General features: G+C 36.7%; 1 protein-coding gene across 3 annotated transcripts in view; it reads left to right on the top strand.

Moving 5' to 3' along the window:
• The window catches only part of OMA1 (OMA1 zinc metallopeptidase), a 74,788-nt gene extending 60,365 nt beyond the window's left edge, over positions 1-14,423 (top strand). For 2 of the 3 annotated variants that reach the window (XM_030325087.1, XM_030325088.1), the window contains exon 9: positions 13,969-14,423. In XM_030325087.1, the coding sequence (XP_030180947.1) occupies positions 13,969-14,181 (213 nt within the window). In that variant the 3' untranslated portion in view covers positions 14,182-14,423. Of the gene's footprint in view, positions 1-10,632; positions 10,772-13,968 lie in introns of all 3 variants that reach the window. The other variant, XR_003970818.1, reaches the window with a different exon arrangement.
• Positions 14,424-15,686: the final 1,263 nt, after the last annotated feature.

The following is a 15,686-nucleotide window of genomic DNA, read 5'->3' as shown; positions in this document are numbered from 1 at the left end:
TCCTCAGGCAGTATATAGAATTATGTGAATCTATAGACTACTACTAATAAAGACTACTTTTTGTTGTCGTTGGTTTTTTGTTTTTTGTTGTTTTTTTGTTTTGTTTTGTTTTTTACTTAAGTGAGTGCAGTGTTATATTCTATCTAAAGCTTCTGTCTTTGACATTGCTGACAGTAACCCTGGAGTGATACACATCTCAAAGATAGTTGGGAATACCGTGCCATAGGACAGAGAAATCTAGGCAAGAGATGAGGATTTCAGAGCTACTTGAAAATGTTATAGTTGAAGCAGAATGGATGAGTTCACTTAGGAAGTAAGCAGAGAAAAAGATGCTGGACAGAGTTAACTGTATAAGGTAGTTTCCCTATTTAATTAGTAGGATAAAGATTGAGCTTCTGGTAAATCAGATTTATAAGAGGAAAAAAGATCAGGAAAATCAGGAAAGTAAGATGATTTGGTTCTGTGAGAACCCAAATCTTGATAATTTTTATTTTCTAAAAAAATTTAGCTTATTAAAGATTATATATTTCTTATTGGATTCCTTGAATGTCATCAAAGAAATGTATTATTTTCTACCATAGCATATCAACATTTATTTTAAAATCTGTATTTTGTGCATTCAACAAATATTTATTGATTACATGTTATGTCAGACCATAGATGTTATGAACATAATAGACAAAAAACCTTGCCCTAATGAAGCTTATTACGCAGTAAAGGGAGACAGACAATAAATAGCATTAATTAGTAATGTATAGAATAAATTACTGATACATTGCATATTAGTAATGACTGTTGATGAGGAAAATACAAGAAGAACAATGTATTAGCTTGGGCTGCCACAACCAGAGATTGTGTGGCTTAAGCAACAGAAATTAATTTCTTCACAGTTCTGAAGGCTAGAAGACCAAGATCAAGGTTCTGGCTTAAGCAACAGCAATTAATTTTTTCATAATTCAGAAGGCCAGAAATCCAATAATTTTCTTGCAGATTCAGTTTCTGGTAAGGTCTTTCTGGTTTGCAGATGGCTGCCTTCTAGAACATTGTGTCCTTACGTGGGGGGAGATAGCGTGTTGATGTCTCTTTCTTTTCTTGTATGGGCATGTTAATCCCTTCATGAGGGCTCCCCCCTCATGACCTCATCTAAACTTAATTACCTCCCAAAACCCCATCTCTAAATACTGTCATAACATTAGAGGTTAGGGGTTCAACGTAAGAATTTGGGACAGGGGGAACTATTCAGTCCATAGCAGATAGATAACGTGTGAGCACAGGTGGTAGAGGTGTTGGAATAGCTCTTTGAAATGGGGCCAGTCCGAGAAGGTTTCACTGAGAAGATGGTATTTGAATGAAGAATTGAAATAAATGAAAGAATGAGCCATGTGGCTTCCTAGGACAATAGCTTTCCAGGCAGAAGAAATAGTAAGTACAAGGCCCTAGGGCAGGAGTGAGCCTGGTGTATATGAGAGACTACAGGGAAACCAGTGTGGCTGGATGGGGAAGCAAGGGAGAACGTGGGATTTGTAGTCAACGTAAGGACTTTGGATTTTGCTCACAGATGGGCCACCAGTGGAAAATTTTGAGCAGGGGACTAGAAGAGTAATAGGATTGACTTACGTTTGGAAAGAATGTGATCTATAGCTCCTACAAAGCACTAAAATCGTATAATTTTGAATATTGTTTAGAAAATAGACTAGTTATTTGTTTTGTTGTTTTGCTTTTAAATCAAGAAAATGCCCCCAAGTTAGAAAAAATATACACCCTTGCTATTCTTTTAATGTGTATAAAGCATGTAGAAATGCCTATTAAATATAATTCACTAGCATTTAAAAAGGATAAGTATAGGGTTATAGTATTAATAATATTTGTAGTTAATAAGATGATATGCTATAATTTTATTTACTTGAAATAATCAGTTAAATTTAGGAAACAAATACTCCACGTATTTTGGTTACCATAACAACTTGGGTGAAAAATTGAAGAACAGATGTTACATCAACCTGTTGATGTTTAGTGGTATGACAGTTTTAAAATTCTACTTACACTGTTCAGATTTTAAATTTATGTATAACATAAGTTGTCCTTGAAAGAGATAACGTTATTTAACTTTCTTCCTATAAAGACTGTTATAAAATATGGATGAATAGATGTGAATAAGGGAAATTGTAAGATAACCCAGGGTAGAAATTTACCTGAAAGATTTATTTTATAACCAAAAGCATTTAGACTGAATTTTTAATTTTCTGTTTCTCTCACCACCTTACTCTCTGCCATCCTTTTCTTGGTTAGGGGGAAGAGGTGGAGAATGACAGAATATAAAGGAAAAACATTTCAATGGCCTTATTGTTGTTTGGGGTTATATTATTATAATAATTTTGAATAAGATTTATTTCTTAATGTTTCTTAGAGCTTTCAATGTCAGCCTTATTTTTAAACTGTTTTTTAAATCTTGATGTTCAAATTTACCACGTTCAGTTTTTATAGCTGCTAGCAGGCTATAAATGCATTCATTTTAATCTCATTTTATCTTGAATTCTTTAAACTTTCAGGAAGCTGGGAGTTGAAGTCCTGTAAATCTCTCTTATGCATTTATAATTGGACAAAGTAAATGCATAAATCGTTAATATTAAACATCTCACGAGTTAGGAAATACGAGTGTTTAACACTGAAGTGAAATGTCGTTGTTGGCCAGTGTACACAAGCATACACTGTTCACCTTACAGAATTTCATTTTGTCTGACGTGGAGAGTGTGGAGGAAAAGGCAAATATCATAGCCGCTGCTGTAATTGAATTGGCCTCTGAATCATATAAAGCCAGGAAGCCTGACAGTAACATTGTCTAAAACCTTAAAAAAACATTATGGTGCATGTGATGTGTATCTACTTGAGGCTGAAGTGAATGGGCTATTAGAAAAAAAAATGCTTTTAGAGGAAAGAAAAGTATGATATCTTTAGAAAACATTAAAAAATTTGAGGTGATTTTTTTTTCCTCTTGAAATGACTTGGTTTCTACTTTCAAAGGAAGCTTTTAACCTAATTATAAAGCTTCTGTGGCCAATAGTTTTTTTCTCCTGTTTTTTTCTTTCTTTAAAACCTAATTATTATAGTTTTATTTTTTATGAGTGAGTAATTGATAACTGTTTTCCTTGATATATAGAGCCCAGAAGAGTCCTGATGTGCACTAGCAGTTGCATAAATACTTCAGTTGTTACTGGGAATAAAATACACCCATTTCATAATATATCATTCTCACGTCAGGAGTGTTTGATTATAAATTTATTTGAAAACTTTTTCTTATCTTTCTAGAAGAAAATTGACCTGTGCCAAGTTGGCCTTAAATTTAATTGTTTGTATTTATTAAAATTTTAGTTGTTTATAATTATTTTTTAGACCCCTTAAAAAACTAATCCGACTCCAATTTTCATTGTAGTTTATGAAAGAAAATGAATTAGAGGGAAAAAATTTTTTTTAAGGTAAAATCATGACTTACGCAAATATAAGATGAACAATATCTGAGATTTTCTTTAACTTACTATTACTGAAAGAGCCAGTAATAGGTTACAGGAAGCTTACAGGAGAATTTAAGAACCATAAGAATATAGACAAGTAGGAATGCTGAAATGACTTTATAAATAAATGCAAAATTGATCTGTTATGAGGCAATAATCAATTGCATTCCACCAGATGGTTCACTTACATTTCTGTGGATAAGTATTTGCATTGTTAATAGTTTTCTACTACTTACAGAGTTGTAAAACAACTCTAGGGCCATGAAAGGCAGAGGTGACGCTGAAGGATGCACTTGAGAGGATACCCTGATGATCTTTTTTGCCCATTTCCTAGTCTTTCACATTTTTTTCGGTTTTTATTTTCTGTTGTCATCCGTTTGTCTTTCAAGTAAAGATAATAAATCAAATCATCCTGTCAGGCTTATATATACATGGAAGGATTTGTTATTTTTAAGTAGTCACATAACCATCATCCTTGTTGTATTTATTTTCTGTCTCTCTCTCTCTCTCTCTCTTTTTTTTTTTTTACTGTTTATTCTTGAGAGAGAGAGACAGAGTGTGAGTGGGGAGGGGTAGAGAGAGATGGGACAGAGAATTTGAAGCAAGCTCCAGACTCTGAGCTGTCAGCACAGAACCTGACATGGGGCTTGAACTCCTGGACCGTGAGATCATGACCTAAGCTGAATTTAGACCTTTAACTGACTGAGCCACCCAGGTACCCCGTTTTTGTTTGTTTTTAAACATGCCATTGACTTGCTCAACAAATCTAGCCCCACAGTCTATATTTATTGATTGTTTTGTTTTTTTTGGTGAGATTGTCTAACCTAACTTGTGTTAAAAAACAAAATTCAGCTGAGTAAATTTAAAGATTAAATTAGCTTTATTCAGTGATTAATGAATTGGGCAGTATCCCATCTAGCAATGGAAAGGAGCTCCAAAGAGCTGAATGAAATAGCGACTTCTGTAGGCAGAAGGGCACAGGGAAAGAGGGGTTACCTCATCCTTCTTTGGGGGAAAGAAGGGGACCATCTGGCAGATGACCTCACTAAGTGCTGACCAGGAAAATCCAGATTTACTGGTTTAAAATTCTATTTCTGGAAGAGGTTGAAACTGCAGTTAGATTAGTAGTTAAAGTCTTGGTTTGATGATGTGGGGCTTATCAGAGGTGACTCTATTTTGGGCCTATTCGTTCTTTTTTTTAACACTTGTTTCTCTATATACCTGTAGACAGAAGTTAAGTTTTGACAAGAATATTTGATAGGCAGTGAAGCTGTGCTTTTCATATTAGGATTTCCTTAATCTGGCTGCTCCACATTAGTGTTGACACATTTGACCAGGGATTTGAATGGTGGTGGCCTGACCCTTCCTTTGTCAACATGGTTTTCTCTCGTAAGGCCAGCACGTGATTGTGGGGTAATGCTTTTAGGACTCTGTAGCCAGGTTTTCATCAACCTGAGAAGTTTCTTGATTGAGGGGACTATCATTGTCCTCTGTCTTAAAAGGCTTACCTGTATGTGCATCTTCAGGAGGAATCTGTATAGAACAATGAAGAAGGAGCTCAGACCAACCGAATCAAATCTAACGGAATAAAAGATGTTGCAGCCACATTTTTCTCCCGTGAAGAGTAGATTTAAGAGGTAGTTAAGAGAGGTTTTTAAAACATCACAATGATGATGAGTACATAATAGTTGGAAAGAAAGGTGATCATAGGTAATTGTATTTAAAAGACATTTAGCGTCTGAGTGCCCTTAACTAATAACACCAAAAGGACCCTCATCTAAACTAAATCTAAAATAACAATCACAAAAAGCCTCTGAAATGCCCATGAAATGCCCATTTTCTTCCAGTAGGATAAACTTCAAAGAGTAGAAAAATCTGAAAAGAACAAAAAACAAAAACCCCAAGTCTCAGGTATAATTTAAAAGCTTTACTGCATTGGAGAAGACAGGCTAGGTGCCCCCTGAAGCTGGCATGAGAAGGCTGATCTAACTACATTGAAAGTGACAGAAGAAGAAAGAGTGATTTTACAAACGTAAGATACATCCGTTCCAGAAAATTGCTAAACTTGTGAATATAGCAGACAAGCTCTAAAAGTTTCAGTGGAGGCTGGGAAGAGCAGAATTGATGCCCCAGAGCAAAGACTTATTGATGCTGGAGATAAAGGAACATAGCACAACCAAACTAAAAGACCCACATCTAAAAAAAATATCTGAAAAATGGAAGAATACTGAAAAGACACAAGTCGGGCTGCATATAACAGTGGTAAAGTCCAGAACCTTCACTTACGCCTTAGTTTCTTTGACTGTGATTTCTGTATCACATGTTTGATTTAGATAACACTTCTCAGAGTGGGCTTTTAGAAGAATCCCAAAGCATTATGGCTGAGAAACCCTGAAATGATGTTGCCTAGGTATATAAATCTATCAAGTGTTTAATCTTCATTGCAAAGACAGGATTTTACAAGCTGCCATATATAAAGAGAAAATTTAAAGACACATATGAGTAAGAATGACTTTAAATTTTTCCTTTTAGACTTTGGAGAAGTATAAGAGTTTAGGGGAAAAGAGATAAAACAACGAACAATGGAGGTAATACACTCGAGTGTGCTATCTAGCCAAACCAGCTTTTCTTTCTTTTGAAATAGAAGAAACTTTAATACATGGAACACATAAAACAATATGCCACGAAGTATTCAGCAGCAGTTCTCTTTCCAGAATCTACTGACGATCAAGAATTAGATAGAGTATGTAGTTTAGTTTGTTTATCTATGACTGTGATTATAGCTTCCACCCTACTATTCTTAGAAAACTACAGAGCAAGTAAGGAATTAACAAAGAATTGAGTTGAAAATATGAAAAATAAGATTCAACTGACATAAAAAACGAAATGCTAGGAAAAAGATGTATTTTTTCATAAAATACAAATACATAAAATACTAAACTTTCATAAAAATATTAGTCGTTAACTTGGGCAGAAACGTGTATACTTAATATAAAAATGTTGTGGTTCAAATTATCAGAACATAGTACATTAAAATTAATATAACAAAAATTAAAATATGGGCAACTACATGAAAATTAAAATTGTTGTACATATAGGACAATAGAGAAATCCATAAACAGTGAGAACATGCCTTAAAATAAAAAAATTTTGTAGTGGTTGTAGTTATATTTTCATGGATTGAGTGTCAAACATATATGTCAAAAAATTATCAATTTAAATGTCTGTATTAGTAATAGAGAAAAAGAGAAAGGAAATTGAGAAATACAGTGTGCCCCAGACAGGGAAAATAAAATTAAGTAGAAATAAACAAAATTTTAATAGTTAATTGTTTTAGAAATTGTGTCAAAGTGGAAATTATTGAATCAGACAAAGAGTAAAATATAAATAGGATCAGTAGAAAAGCTACAATAATTAAAATGCAGGAAAACCAAAATACTTGAGAGCATGTTATTTTTAGGTAGATGGTGTTAATTAATGGCTCAGGTCAAGATCAGAAGTAATTAAAATGTGTGCATGCATAAGTGTATGTGTAAGAGAGAGAACTGCCTATGTGGGTACATCTAGAAGTAGAAATTGTAACGAGAATGTACCCCCTTAAATTAATTCTCGGGGAAAGAGGTAAGGTATAATTAAATCAAATAAATAAAAACGACTGTATTAGAAATCCATAGTCATAACAAATTAGCAAAGAAAAGAGCACCTAGCTAGGCCTGGTGGGGATTTACTTTGAAGAATTTTTTGAAAGTTTGAAGAACCGTTATTCAACGAATAATTAACTCTAGCTTCAAAAAAGGGATATTGTTAATTATTCATTTTATGAACATTTTGTTTTCACAAATTGATTAAAAAAATACCTTTAAAAGAATTTATGGACTGGGCATGAACCAACAAACAATACAGTGCCAAGTAACAATAATTATTTCCTCGGAGCAAGCAAATTATCCTCAGATACATGGGTAGCATATGAAAGCAATGCTGTTAACACAGGAGAGAATTCAGGAATCCTTTTTGATCCCTCTCTTTCCTCTTTCTCTGTGTCCTCCCACAAGAAGATCCTGTGATTTTGCCTTTTCCATCCCTGCTGCTACCGCCCTAGTAAAGTCACCAGCATCCCCTTCTCCCCCAATTCACTGCAGCCAGCTCATGTTTAATCCTCCTGCTCCATTTTCACCTCAACCCCGACAGCCTGTTTTCAGTATAGCAGCCAGAACGGTCTTTTCAATGTCATTTCCCTGCATAAAACCTTTCAATGACATCTCTTGAATTTAGAATGAAAATCCAAATTCCTTAGTCTTTGAGTCAGGTGATTGGGCCACTGCTTCCTTCTCCAGTGTTTTCATGTGTCCCTCTCCCCCAGGTTTTCCTTGATTCCAGTGATTACACACTGCGCTTGTTTCCTCCTCACAGCTTCTCTACTCAATCTTCTTGCCTGAAATATTCTTCCCTCAGCTCTTTACACGAACGTCATCTCCCCTGGGAGGCTTTGTTCGATTCCCCCCATTTCAAATAGCCCTTCTTCCATGCAGCTGCTCTCTAAGAAAGTTCATGGTTTTGTTTCTTCATGTACACAATGAAAGTGATCTCGTTTACTTGTTTATTGTCTTGTCTCCTCCCCTACAACCTAAGGCCCTTGTTTGCTGTTGTATCCATAGAGCCTGTGACAGTCCCTGAGATGCTTAATGAATATTTGTTAAATGATAGCATGCTAGGTCATAATAGGAAAGATAGGCTAAATAATACTGGGTTAAAAATAGAAAAATTGGGCAGTACAGTTGAGTAGCAGTTACATTCCCTCATGGAAATTTAGCATGTAGCAAACTAATAGTTAATAATGGGAAAAGGATGCTTAAGGGAAGTACAATAAAAATAGCAGCGGTCTTGGGAGCTTTGGGTTTTAATTCGGATCTACCACCCACCTAACTTTGCAGAAGTTGCCTAATCTAACCTTCAGGTTCTTCATCTGTAAAATTGTGATAATATCTCCTGTTTTATGTACATACTTAAGTATTTGTGTCGTAAGGTCCTGCCTTTTCCCCTCTTTCCTTGCCTCTCTCTCTTTTAAGACATTTCAATGACAAATACTCTACATCGGGCCCGAGATTTTAAAAGTGGTTCATATTAGGGGCGCCTGGGTGGCACAGTCGGTTGAGCGTCCGACTTCGGCTCAGGTCATGATCTCACGGTTTGTGAGTTCGAGCCCTGTGTCGGGCTCTGTGCTGACAGCTCGGGGCCTGGAGCCTGCTTCAGATTCTGTGTCTCCCTCTCTCTCTGCTCTTCCCCTGCTCACACTCTGTGTCTCTCTCTCAAAAATAAATATTAAAAGTGGTTCATATCATAATGCCAATTTAGATAAGTAAAATACCTGGTACAGGACAAGGCACATAGAAAATGAACAGTATATGTTAGTTTCTTTCATGTCTAATGGGAATCCTTAGGTTGGCTAATTCCATATTTAACTCCAAATCTTCCTTGGGATTCTTAGAAGTGTATATTTTTGTTATTAGAATACATTCCTGCTTTCTCTTAGACTCTCGATTCTTAAAGAGTGTTTTCCCTATGACATTTATTATAATGATTTATTCATAGCTTGTGTTTTATAGGTGTTTGTTTAAAATCCACCATGTATTTATTAAGTACGTGTTATGTAGAGTACATACAGTTAAATGCAGAAAATGAAGTAAAGGCAACAGAAAGGCATATTCTTGTTGTATTGTGGGAAAATATTGCTGACTTTTAAGGAGATGAAGCTATATTTAATAAGATAGATTTGAATTTATAAAAATAAAAGATGTTGACACCCTGAAATATAATAAAATAAACGTGGAAAGGACAGTAGAAAATAAAAATATTTTACCAACATATGTGATAAAATCTTGCTGTGCAAAATAGATGAAGATTTGATAGAAATGTCTATGGTCTAATAGGATTTTGCTTGATCGATAGTTGGAGGAGAGGATTCACACATGTAGAAATATTCATAGAATACCTTTATGAAGAATATATAGTTTTTCTAGCAATTAAACGTAGGTCAGACATCTCAAAAGTACGTTTATTCAGTAAAAGATTTACGCAAGAAACAATGTGGTGCAAAAAATGTAGTACGAAAGCATGTAGTGTAAGAGGATTAAAAACAAAACAACAGAAGTAGATTCTCATCCCTTTTTTTTTTTCTAAGTCTTCTTACTTTTGTGCCTCTTCCCAAAATTTTTTTTTTAAATTAGACTATTTTTAAGAGCAGTTTTAGGTTCACAGCAAAATTTCATGGAAGGTACAGGAGAGATTCCCCATATACCCCTTGCCTTTGCTCAGTCTCCCCCACTATCAAAGTCCTGTGCCGGAGTGGTACATTTATTACAGAAGGTGAACCTACACTGACCCATCTTTATGACCCAGAGTCCATAGTTTATATTAGGGTTCACTCTTAGTGTACATTCTGTGGGTTTTGACAAATGTATAGTGACTTGTATTCACCAGTACAGTATGACAGAGAGTAGTTTCGTTGCCCCACAAATATTTTGCCAATTCGTCCTCCTCTCCTTGCTCAGCCCTAGCAACCGTGGATCTTTTTAGTGTCTTCATTGTTTGCCTTTTCCAAAATGTTATGTATATAGTCAGAATCATATGCTGTGTAGCCTTTTTAGATAGATTTTTTTTTCACTTAATATGCATTTAATGTTCCTTCATGTGTTCTCATGGCTTGATAGATCATTTCTTCTTAGTGCTTAATAATATTCCACTGTCTGGATGTAACACAGATTACTTATCCATTCACCTACTGAAGGGCATTTGGCTGCTCCAAGGTTTGCCAATTATGAATAAAGCTGCTATAAACATTTGCCAAGCAATTTTTTGTTCCCTGCCAGTCGCTTAACCTCTTTGGGGTTTAAATTTCCTCAATCTGTAAACTGCAGCTGATGATTTCTAAGGTTTCTAATTTTGGAATTATATGGTTATTATCTAGTTAAAAATCATGAAATCTTATGTTATACTGATTATGAATAACTTAGATAATAGGCCTGTATGCTGAAGACATTATAAGTTGGTAAAGCCTTTCTGATAGAAAGCAGTCTGGTCCTGTATAAACTAAAAGTATACTCTGTTCACATCATTCTTTTGGCAGGTATACTTCAAGTAAACCCAAATGGAAGTTATAACATTTTTTTTAAGCAAAGATTTTCGTAGGGTCATTTATTAAAGCCAAGTAAAACAAAATGAAACTGTGGAAACAATTCAAATGCCCAGTGATGGGGAAATGCAAAGTAAGTTGTGGGAGGGCAGGGATCATGACTATGTATCCTGACTGATGTGTACCTAGCAGATCATTCAGTGTGGTGTTCTAAATATTGGCCATTTAGAACTATGTAAAAATACTGAATAAAAGGACTTAGGGGAGAGAGAAAAGCTTTTACCGAATATAAAAGATTAGATGGCATTCTGCTTTTCCCTTTGCTGCTTTGCATCTCTCATTGCTAAACTCAGCTTTACCAGCTGTTACTTGCTAGGCTCCATACTTGCCCCTTTACTGACACCAGTGAAGGTCTCAGGCATGTGATGTAGCAACCATAACATAGCGGCTTCTCACTTGGAAAAGGACATCAGCATGGCTGTAAAGGGGTTAAAGCAAGAGTGGACTGTGTGTCCCCATTTTGCCAGGGCAGGCTCATTTTGTGCCTGATGTCTCAGTTGAGTTTTAATAGCATCTTACACTCTCAAAGGTGTTCTGCTTTGGGCAGTAGGTCACCATTTTGCTGAGGGTCTGACTTTCTGTTTATTTCAGTGCTATAGTTGTGAAACGTTTTCTTGATTTTTCAGTTAAGTTTAATGAACATTTTTTTAATGCTCAGTAGATGATTGTGAGATACAAAGAAAATTCAGACGAGGCCCCTGTCACCACAGAATTTCACTTCAATGCTTTTTCCTCTTTAGCTTATTTTGGTAAACCATAGCCTTCTTCAGAATCAGAAGTGTTCCTAGATCTAAGCTCCTGCCCTGGCATTACCCATGTAGAAGACCTTTTTCTGGTTTTCCTCTGGTTGCATGCCCTTCTCTCCTTTGGAACTTAAAGGAATATTCCCATCTAAGAACCTATGCCCCTACCATGTGGCACTGTGGGTATTTGGGATAATGGAATTCCTTGCCCAAACACTTTTGAGCCTGCTTCTGGGCCTGTGTGGATCTCTTCCCTTGGACACATGCACACAAAGCTCCTCATAGTGCCCAGGAAGCCAGGGATAGGAGAAGGGAGTGGACAGCAGTCCAGTGACAGGAAGTGGGTAGGTTCCCTGCAACCTTACACATTCCAAAATTCAAGAATTCTAGTTTTGTACCTGCCTTCAGGGTCATTTTGAATGTGTATTTCTCAAAGTGGGAGAATAGAACATGTTTTCTACAGTAGTTTATTAGCTTGACTTACTGCTTTTAGATATTTAAACATATGGTATCTGAGTGTTTATATTCTTGCCATGGACCCCACAAATAGCAGAGGCAGCCCCACTCATAGTAAAACCTAAAACCCTATGACCTATGAGAGCCTACATAATCTGCTCTTGTCCATGCCCTGCTCTGCTCCAGCTGTGCTAGCTTCCTCACTGTTCTAGAACAGTCCAGGCACACTCCCATCTCTGGTCCTTGCATCCCTGCTGCTGGTACTTAGAATGCTCTTTTTCCAGGTACCCACGTACCTCTTCCCTCTTGTCCTTCAGCCTTCAGGTCTTCTCCCCAGCTACCCCTCCTCCTCTCTGCCCCCATCAATATTTAACAGTGAGACCTTAGTAGGCTAATCTTTCTAAAATTTTACTATCCCCACAAACATTGATTGTTTCCTTCCCAGCTTTACTTACATCCCTTAACATCCATCACTATAAAAAAGTTAAAAGTGGGGTGCCTGGGTGGCTCAGTTGGTTAAGTGTGTGACTTCAACTCAGGTCATGATCTCTTGGTTCCTGGGTTCGAGCCCCACATCGGGCTCTGTGCTGACAGCTCAGAGCATGGAACCTGCTTTGGATTCTGTGTGTGTCTCTCTCTCTTTCTCTCTGCACCTCCAGCCCCTGCTCACGCTGTGTCTCTCTTTCTCTCAAAAATAAATAAACATGAAAAAAAAATTAAAGTTATAAGTAATAAGAAACTAAACTAGCTCCCTCCCCTAAATATCTTTCTTTTAACCCCCATTAGATATAAAATGTTTTTGCTTTAAAAATTCACTATTTTAGGGGTACCTGGGTGGCTTAGTCGGTTAAGTGCCCGACTTCTGTTCAGGTCATTATCTCACGGTTCATGGGTTTGAGCCTGGTGTCAGACTCTGTGCTGACAGCTCAGAGCCTGGAGCCTGCTTCGGATTCTGTGTCTCCCTCTCTCTCTGCCCCTCCCCTGCTCGTGTTCTCTCTCTCTCTCTCTCTCTCTCTCTCTCTCTCTCTCTCTCTCTCAAAAAATAAACATTAAAAAAAATTTTTTTTAGTTTACTATTTTAGTTTTTATGTCTTAAAGTCCTTTATGAAACCACTGTAAAGAATCACATAGATCTTCAAGTCTAGTTATTTAAAGCTCCAATCCCCCTACCTGCCCTCAGTTTTAAGGGTAACCATTTCCAGCTCTTAAATAATTCTTTTGGTATTTCCCACCACGTCTACCATCACATAGTCATATTGCTACTTCCTAACTTTCCAGTTTTAAGCATTTCCAATTTACTTTTCCCCGTAGAGGATGAGAACGAAGGGCTCCCTTATCACTGATACACCTGTGCATGCACCCACATGTATCCAGCTCTCCCTCTTCCAGTTGTTTGTTTGTGATTTGGGGTAGATCAAGATTCATTGTTTTTAGAACTGTAAACACCAGTCACAGCTGAACCATGTCATCATTCTGTGATTACTTTTCCTGTAGCATTTTGTTTTTCCGGGAATTAAAAATTGTCATGATTTTGATCTGCTTAATCTTGTAGGTTATTAGCATCAATGCTCCCTCAGACTGTCCTAGTTACATGTATCTTTCTTCAATATGTTCATATTTGTATATCCTCTTGTTTTCCTTTCCTTGAGAAAGTCTTGGAGTCTTCAGATCTTTTTAAATCTGAATGGTGTTCTCACAGTCAGCTCTAGTGTGACTGAAATCATAGAGATACCTCTCATTTATCCCTAATAGGACATCAGACAGTCACTGCAGATATTTTTTTCAAATATATTATTGTATAAACAAATAATAAAAATGTAACTATTTACCAGGAATGTCTCTATGGTCCTCTTTCACATGTTGTAATTAAGATACTTTTTATTCCAAAAATATAGAATGTATTCTTATATTTCACTGTTTTGCATAGAGCATAGTAGGAATTACTGGAATAATTTATGTATATATTTATATGTATATAATATATGCATGTATATATATGTGTATATATATATATATATACACACACACACACACATATATCTACACAGAGTATTGTATTCTTCATTTGTAGGCCCTTAAAATTAGAGAGACATGTAATTGCCCACCACTTTCTGGACCAGACCCTCGATTACTGTTCAAACTCAGCATGAAGCATTTTCTTGAAGAATCGGAAAAAGAAGACCTAAATATCACTGCTAAGAAACAGAAAATGGATACTCCTACCATTCAAAATCAGAAGCAAATACCCTTAACATATATAGTTGAGAAAAGAACTGGCAGTTGAATTAAAATTTATGAGACATGGGATATATGAAGAATGCAGCAATTCTTACCATTTTTATGTTCCTTTTAAAAAAATGATGTTTGAAATACAAAAATTGTATATTCAGGGTCAAATCATGTATATTACAGGTATTACCTAACTTCTTCTCCTAGGTATTTTCATGAAATATTGATGTATTTTAATCTATTTTAAAATATCTTCAATGAAGAAAATGTCACAGAATAAATTTGTATTATGTTTTACTCTGTCTCATACTTGGTTTTGATTTGGAGGCAGACCTCTAGTGGATGAGAAGTCAGAATGTGCAGTAATTCTTGTTGTAGAGAGAGTTCCTCCTGAACCTAAACTGGAGCTCAAAGTCTGGGTGGTTATGGTGAACTGGGAAACTGACCATCAGTCTGAAGCACTGTTTACAGAAATTGATTTGCACTTGGATAGGATTATGTGGAACAGGGGACCTTGGGATAGAGAACTTACTGGTCTTCTCTTATGGACTCTGAGGGGAAAAAGGACTGTCTAGGCAGAAGCTGAAGAAGCTGTTTTCATAGGAGGCAAAAGGAGTGCTCTTTGTGGTCCAAGTGACAATGAGAAACACAGCGAGGAGGTAGGGTCATTTCCTTGCAGACACAGTGTGCTGCTAATGTTGTGAAGTCCTAACAAAGTTGTGTCACCTTGGCTCCTTCACGACATTACAATTTGGGAGTCTTGGGCGTTCTTAGAGAAGGCAACCACCCTGTTGTCATCGAGGGTACCACCAAGGATGTGGGAGAAGGTGCCACCCACAAATTGACCTCCCTGGGCAGCAGACATCAGTAAAAGGTTGGAAGGAAGTGGGAGAAGAAGCACTAGGCACAGCCCGAGCGGTACTCAGAAATTACTGTATATTCTGGAAATCTGAAAATAGGGTTCTAAAGTGTATTATTATGTGTATAAAATTATTTCTACTCCCAAACTGATGCAGTCTAGTGATGTTGAGGTTCTCTTCCTGGTAGGGACATTTTTCTAAAGACACATTACATTAAATGGTTTCTTAGAGAATTGCAGGGGAAATAAACGATCTTTTATTGACTGTCTGCTATGAGCTGGACCCATTTATTCCAAAACCCCATGAGGTAGGTTGTAGTGGCCTCATTTTACAATGAGAAGCAGGCTTGGGGAGGTTATGTGGTACACCCAGGGACTCTCACCTAGAAAGAACAGAGCTACATCTGTCTGGCTGCAGATCAGTCTGTCTCCACAGCTCTCAGATATCTAAAACTATGCTATCAGAGGGAACAAATGCCATCCTCGGTTGTGTCTTAGTGTCCTCATATAGGGCTTCAGTATAGGTAAAAATCTCCTAATTATAAAATCAGGATCACCTACCTGCAGGATGACTTTCTAGGCACTCCTCTCACACCTTTCCATCAAAAAATGTACACGAAGAGGCAGGGGGTGAGGCAATTTAGGACAGTGGAGCCTCTCCCCGCTGCCTCTGAAAGCCCGTGACTTCGCATTTGGGATGT

The sequence above is a fragment of the Lynx canadensis genome, chromosome C1, assembly GCF_007474595.2.
Source record: "Lynx canadensis isolate LIC74 chromosome C1, mLynCan4.pri.v2, whole genome shotgun sequence".
In the NCBI taxonomy this organism is placed as follows: domain Eukaryota; kingdom Metazoa; phylum Chordata; class Mammalia; order Carnivora; family Felidae; genus Lynx; species Lynx canadensis.
This window is presented reverse-complemented; position numbering and strand designations above follow the sequence as displayed.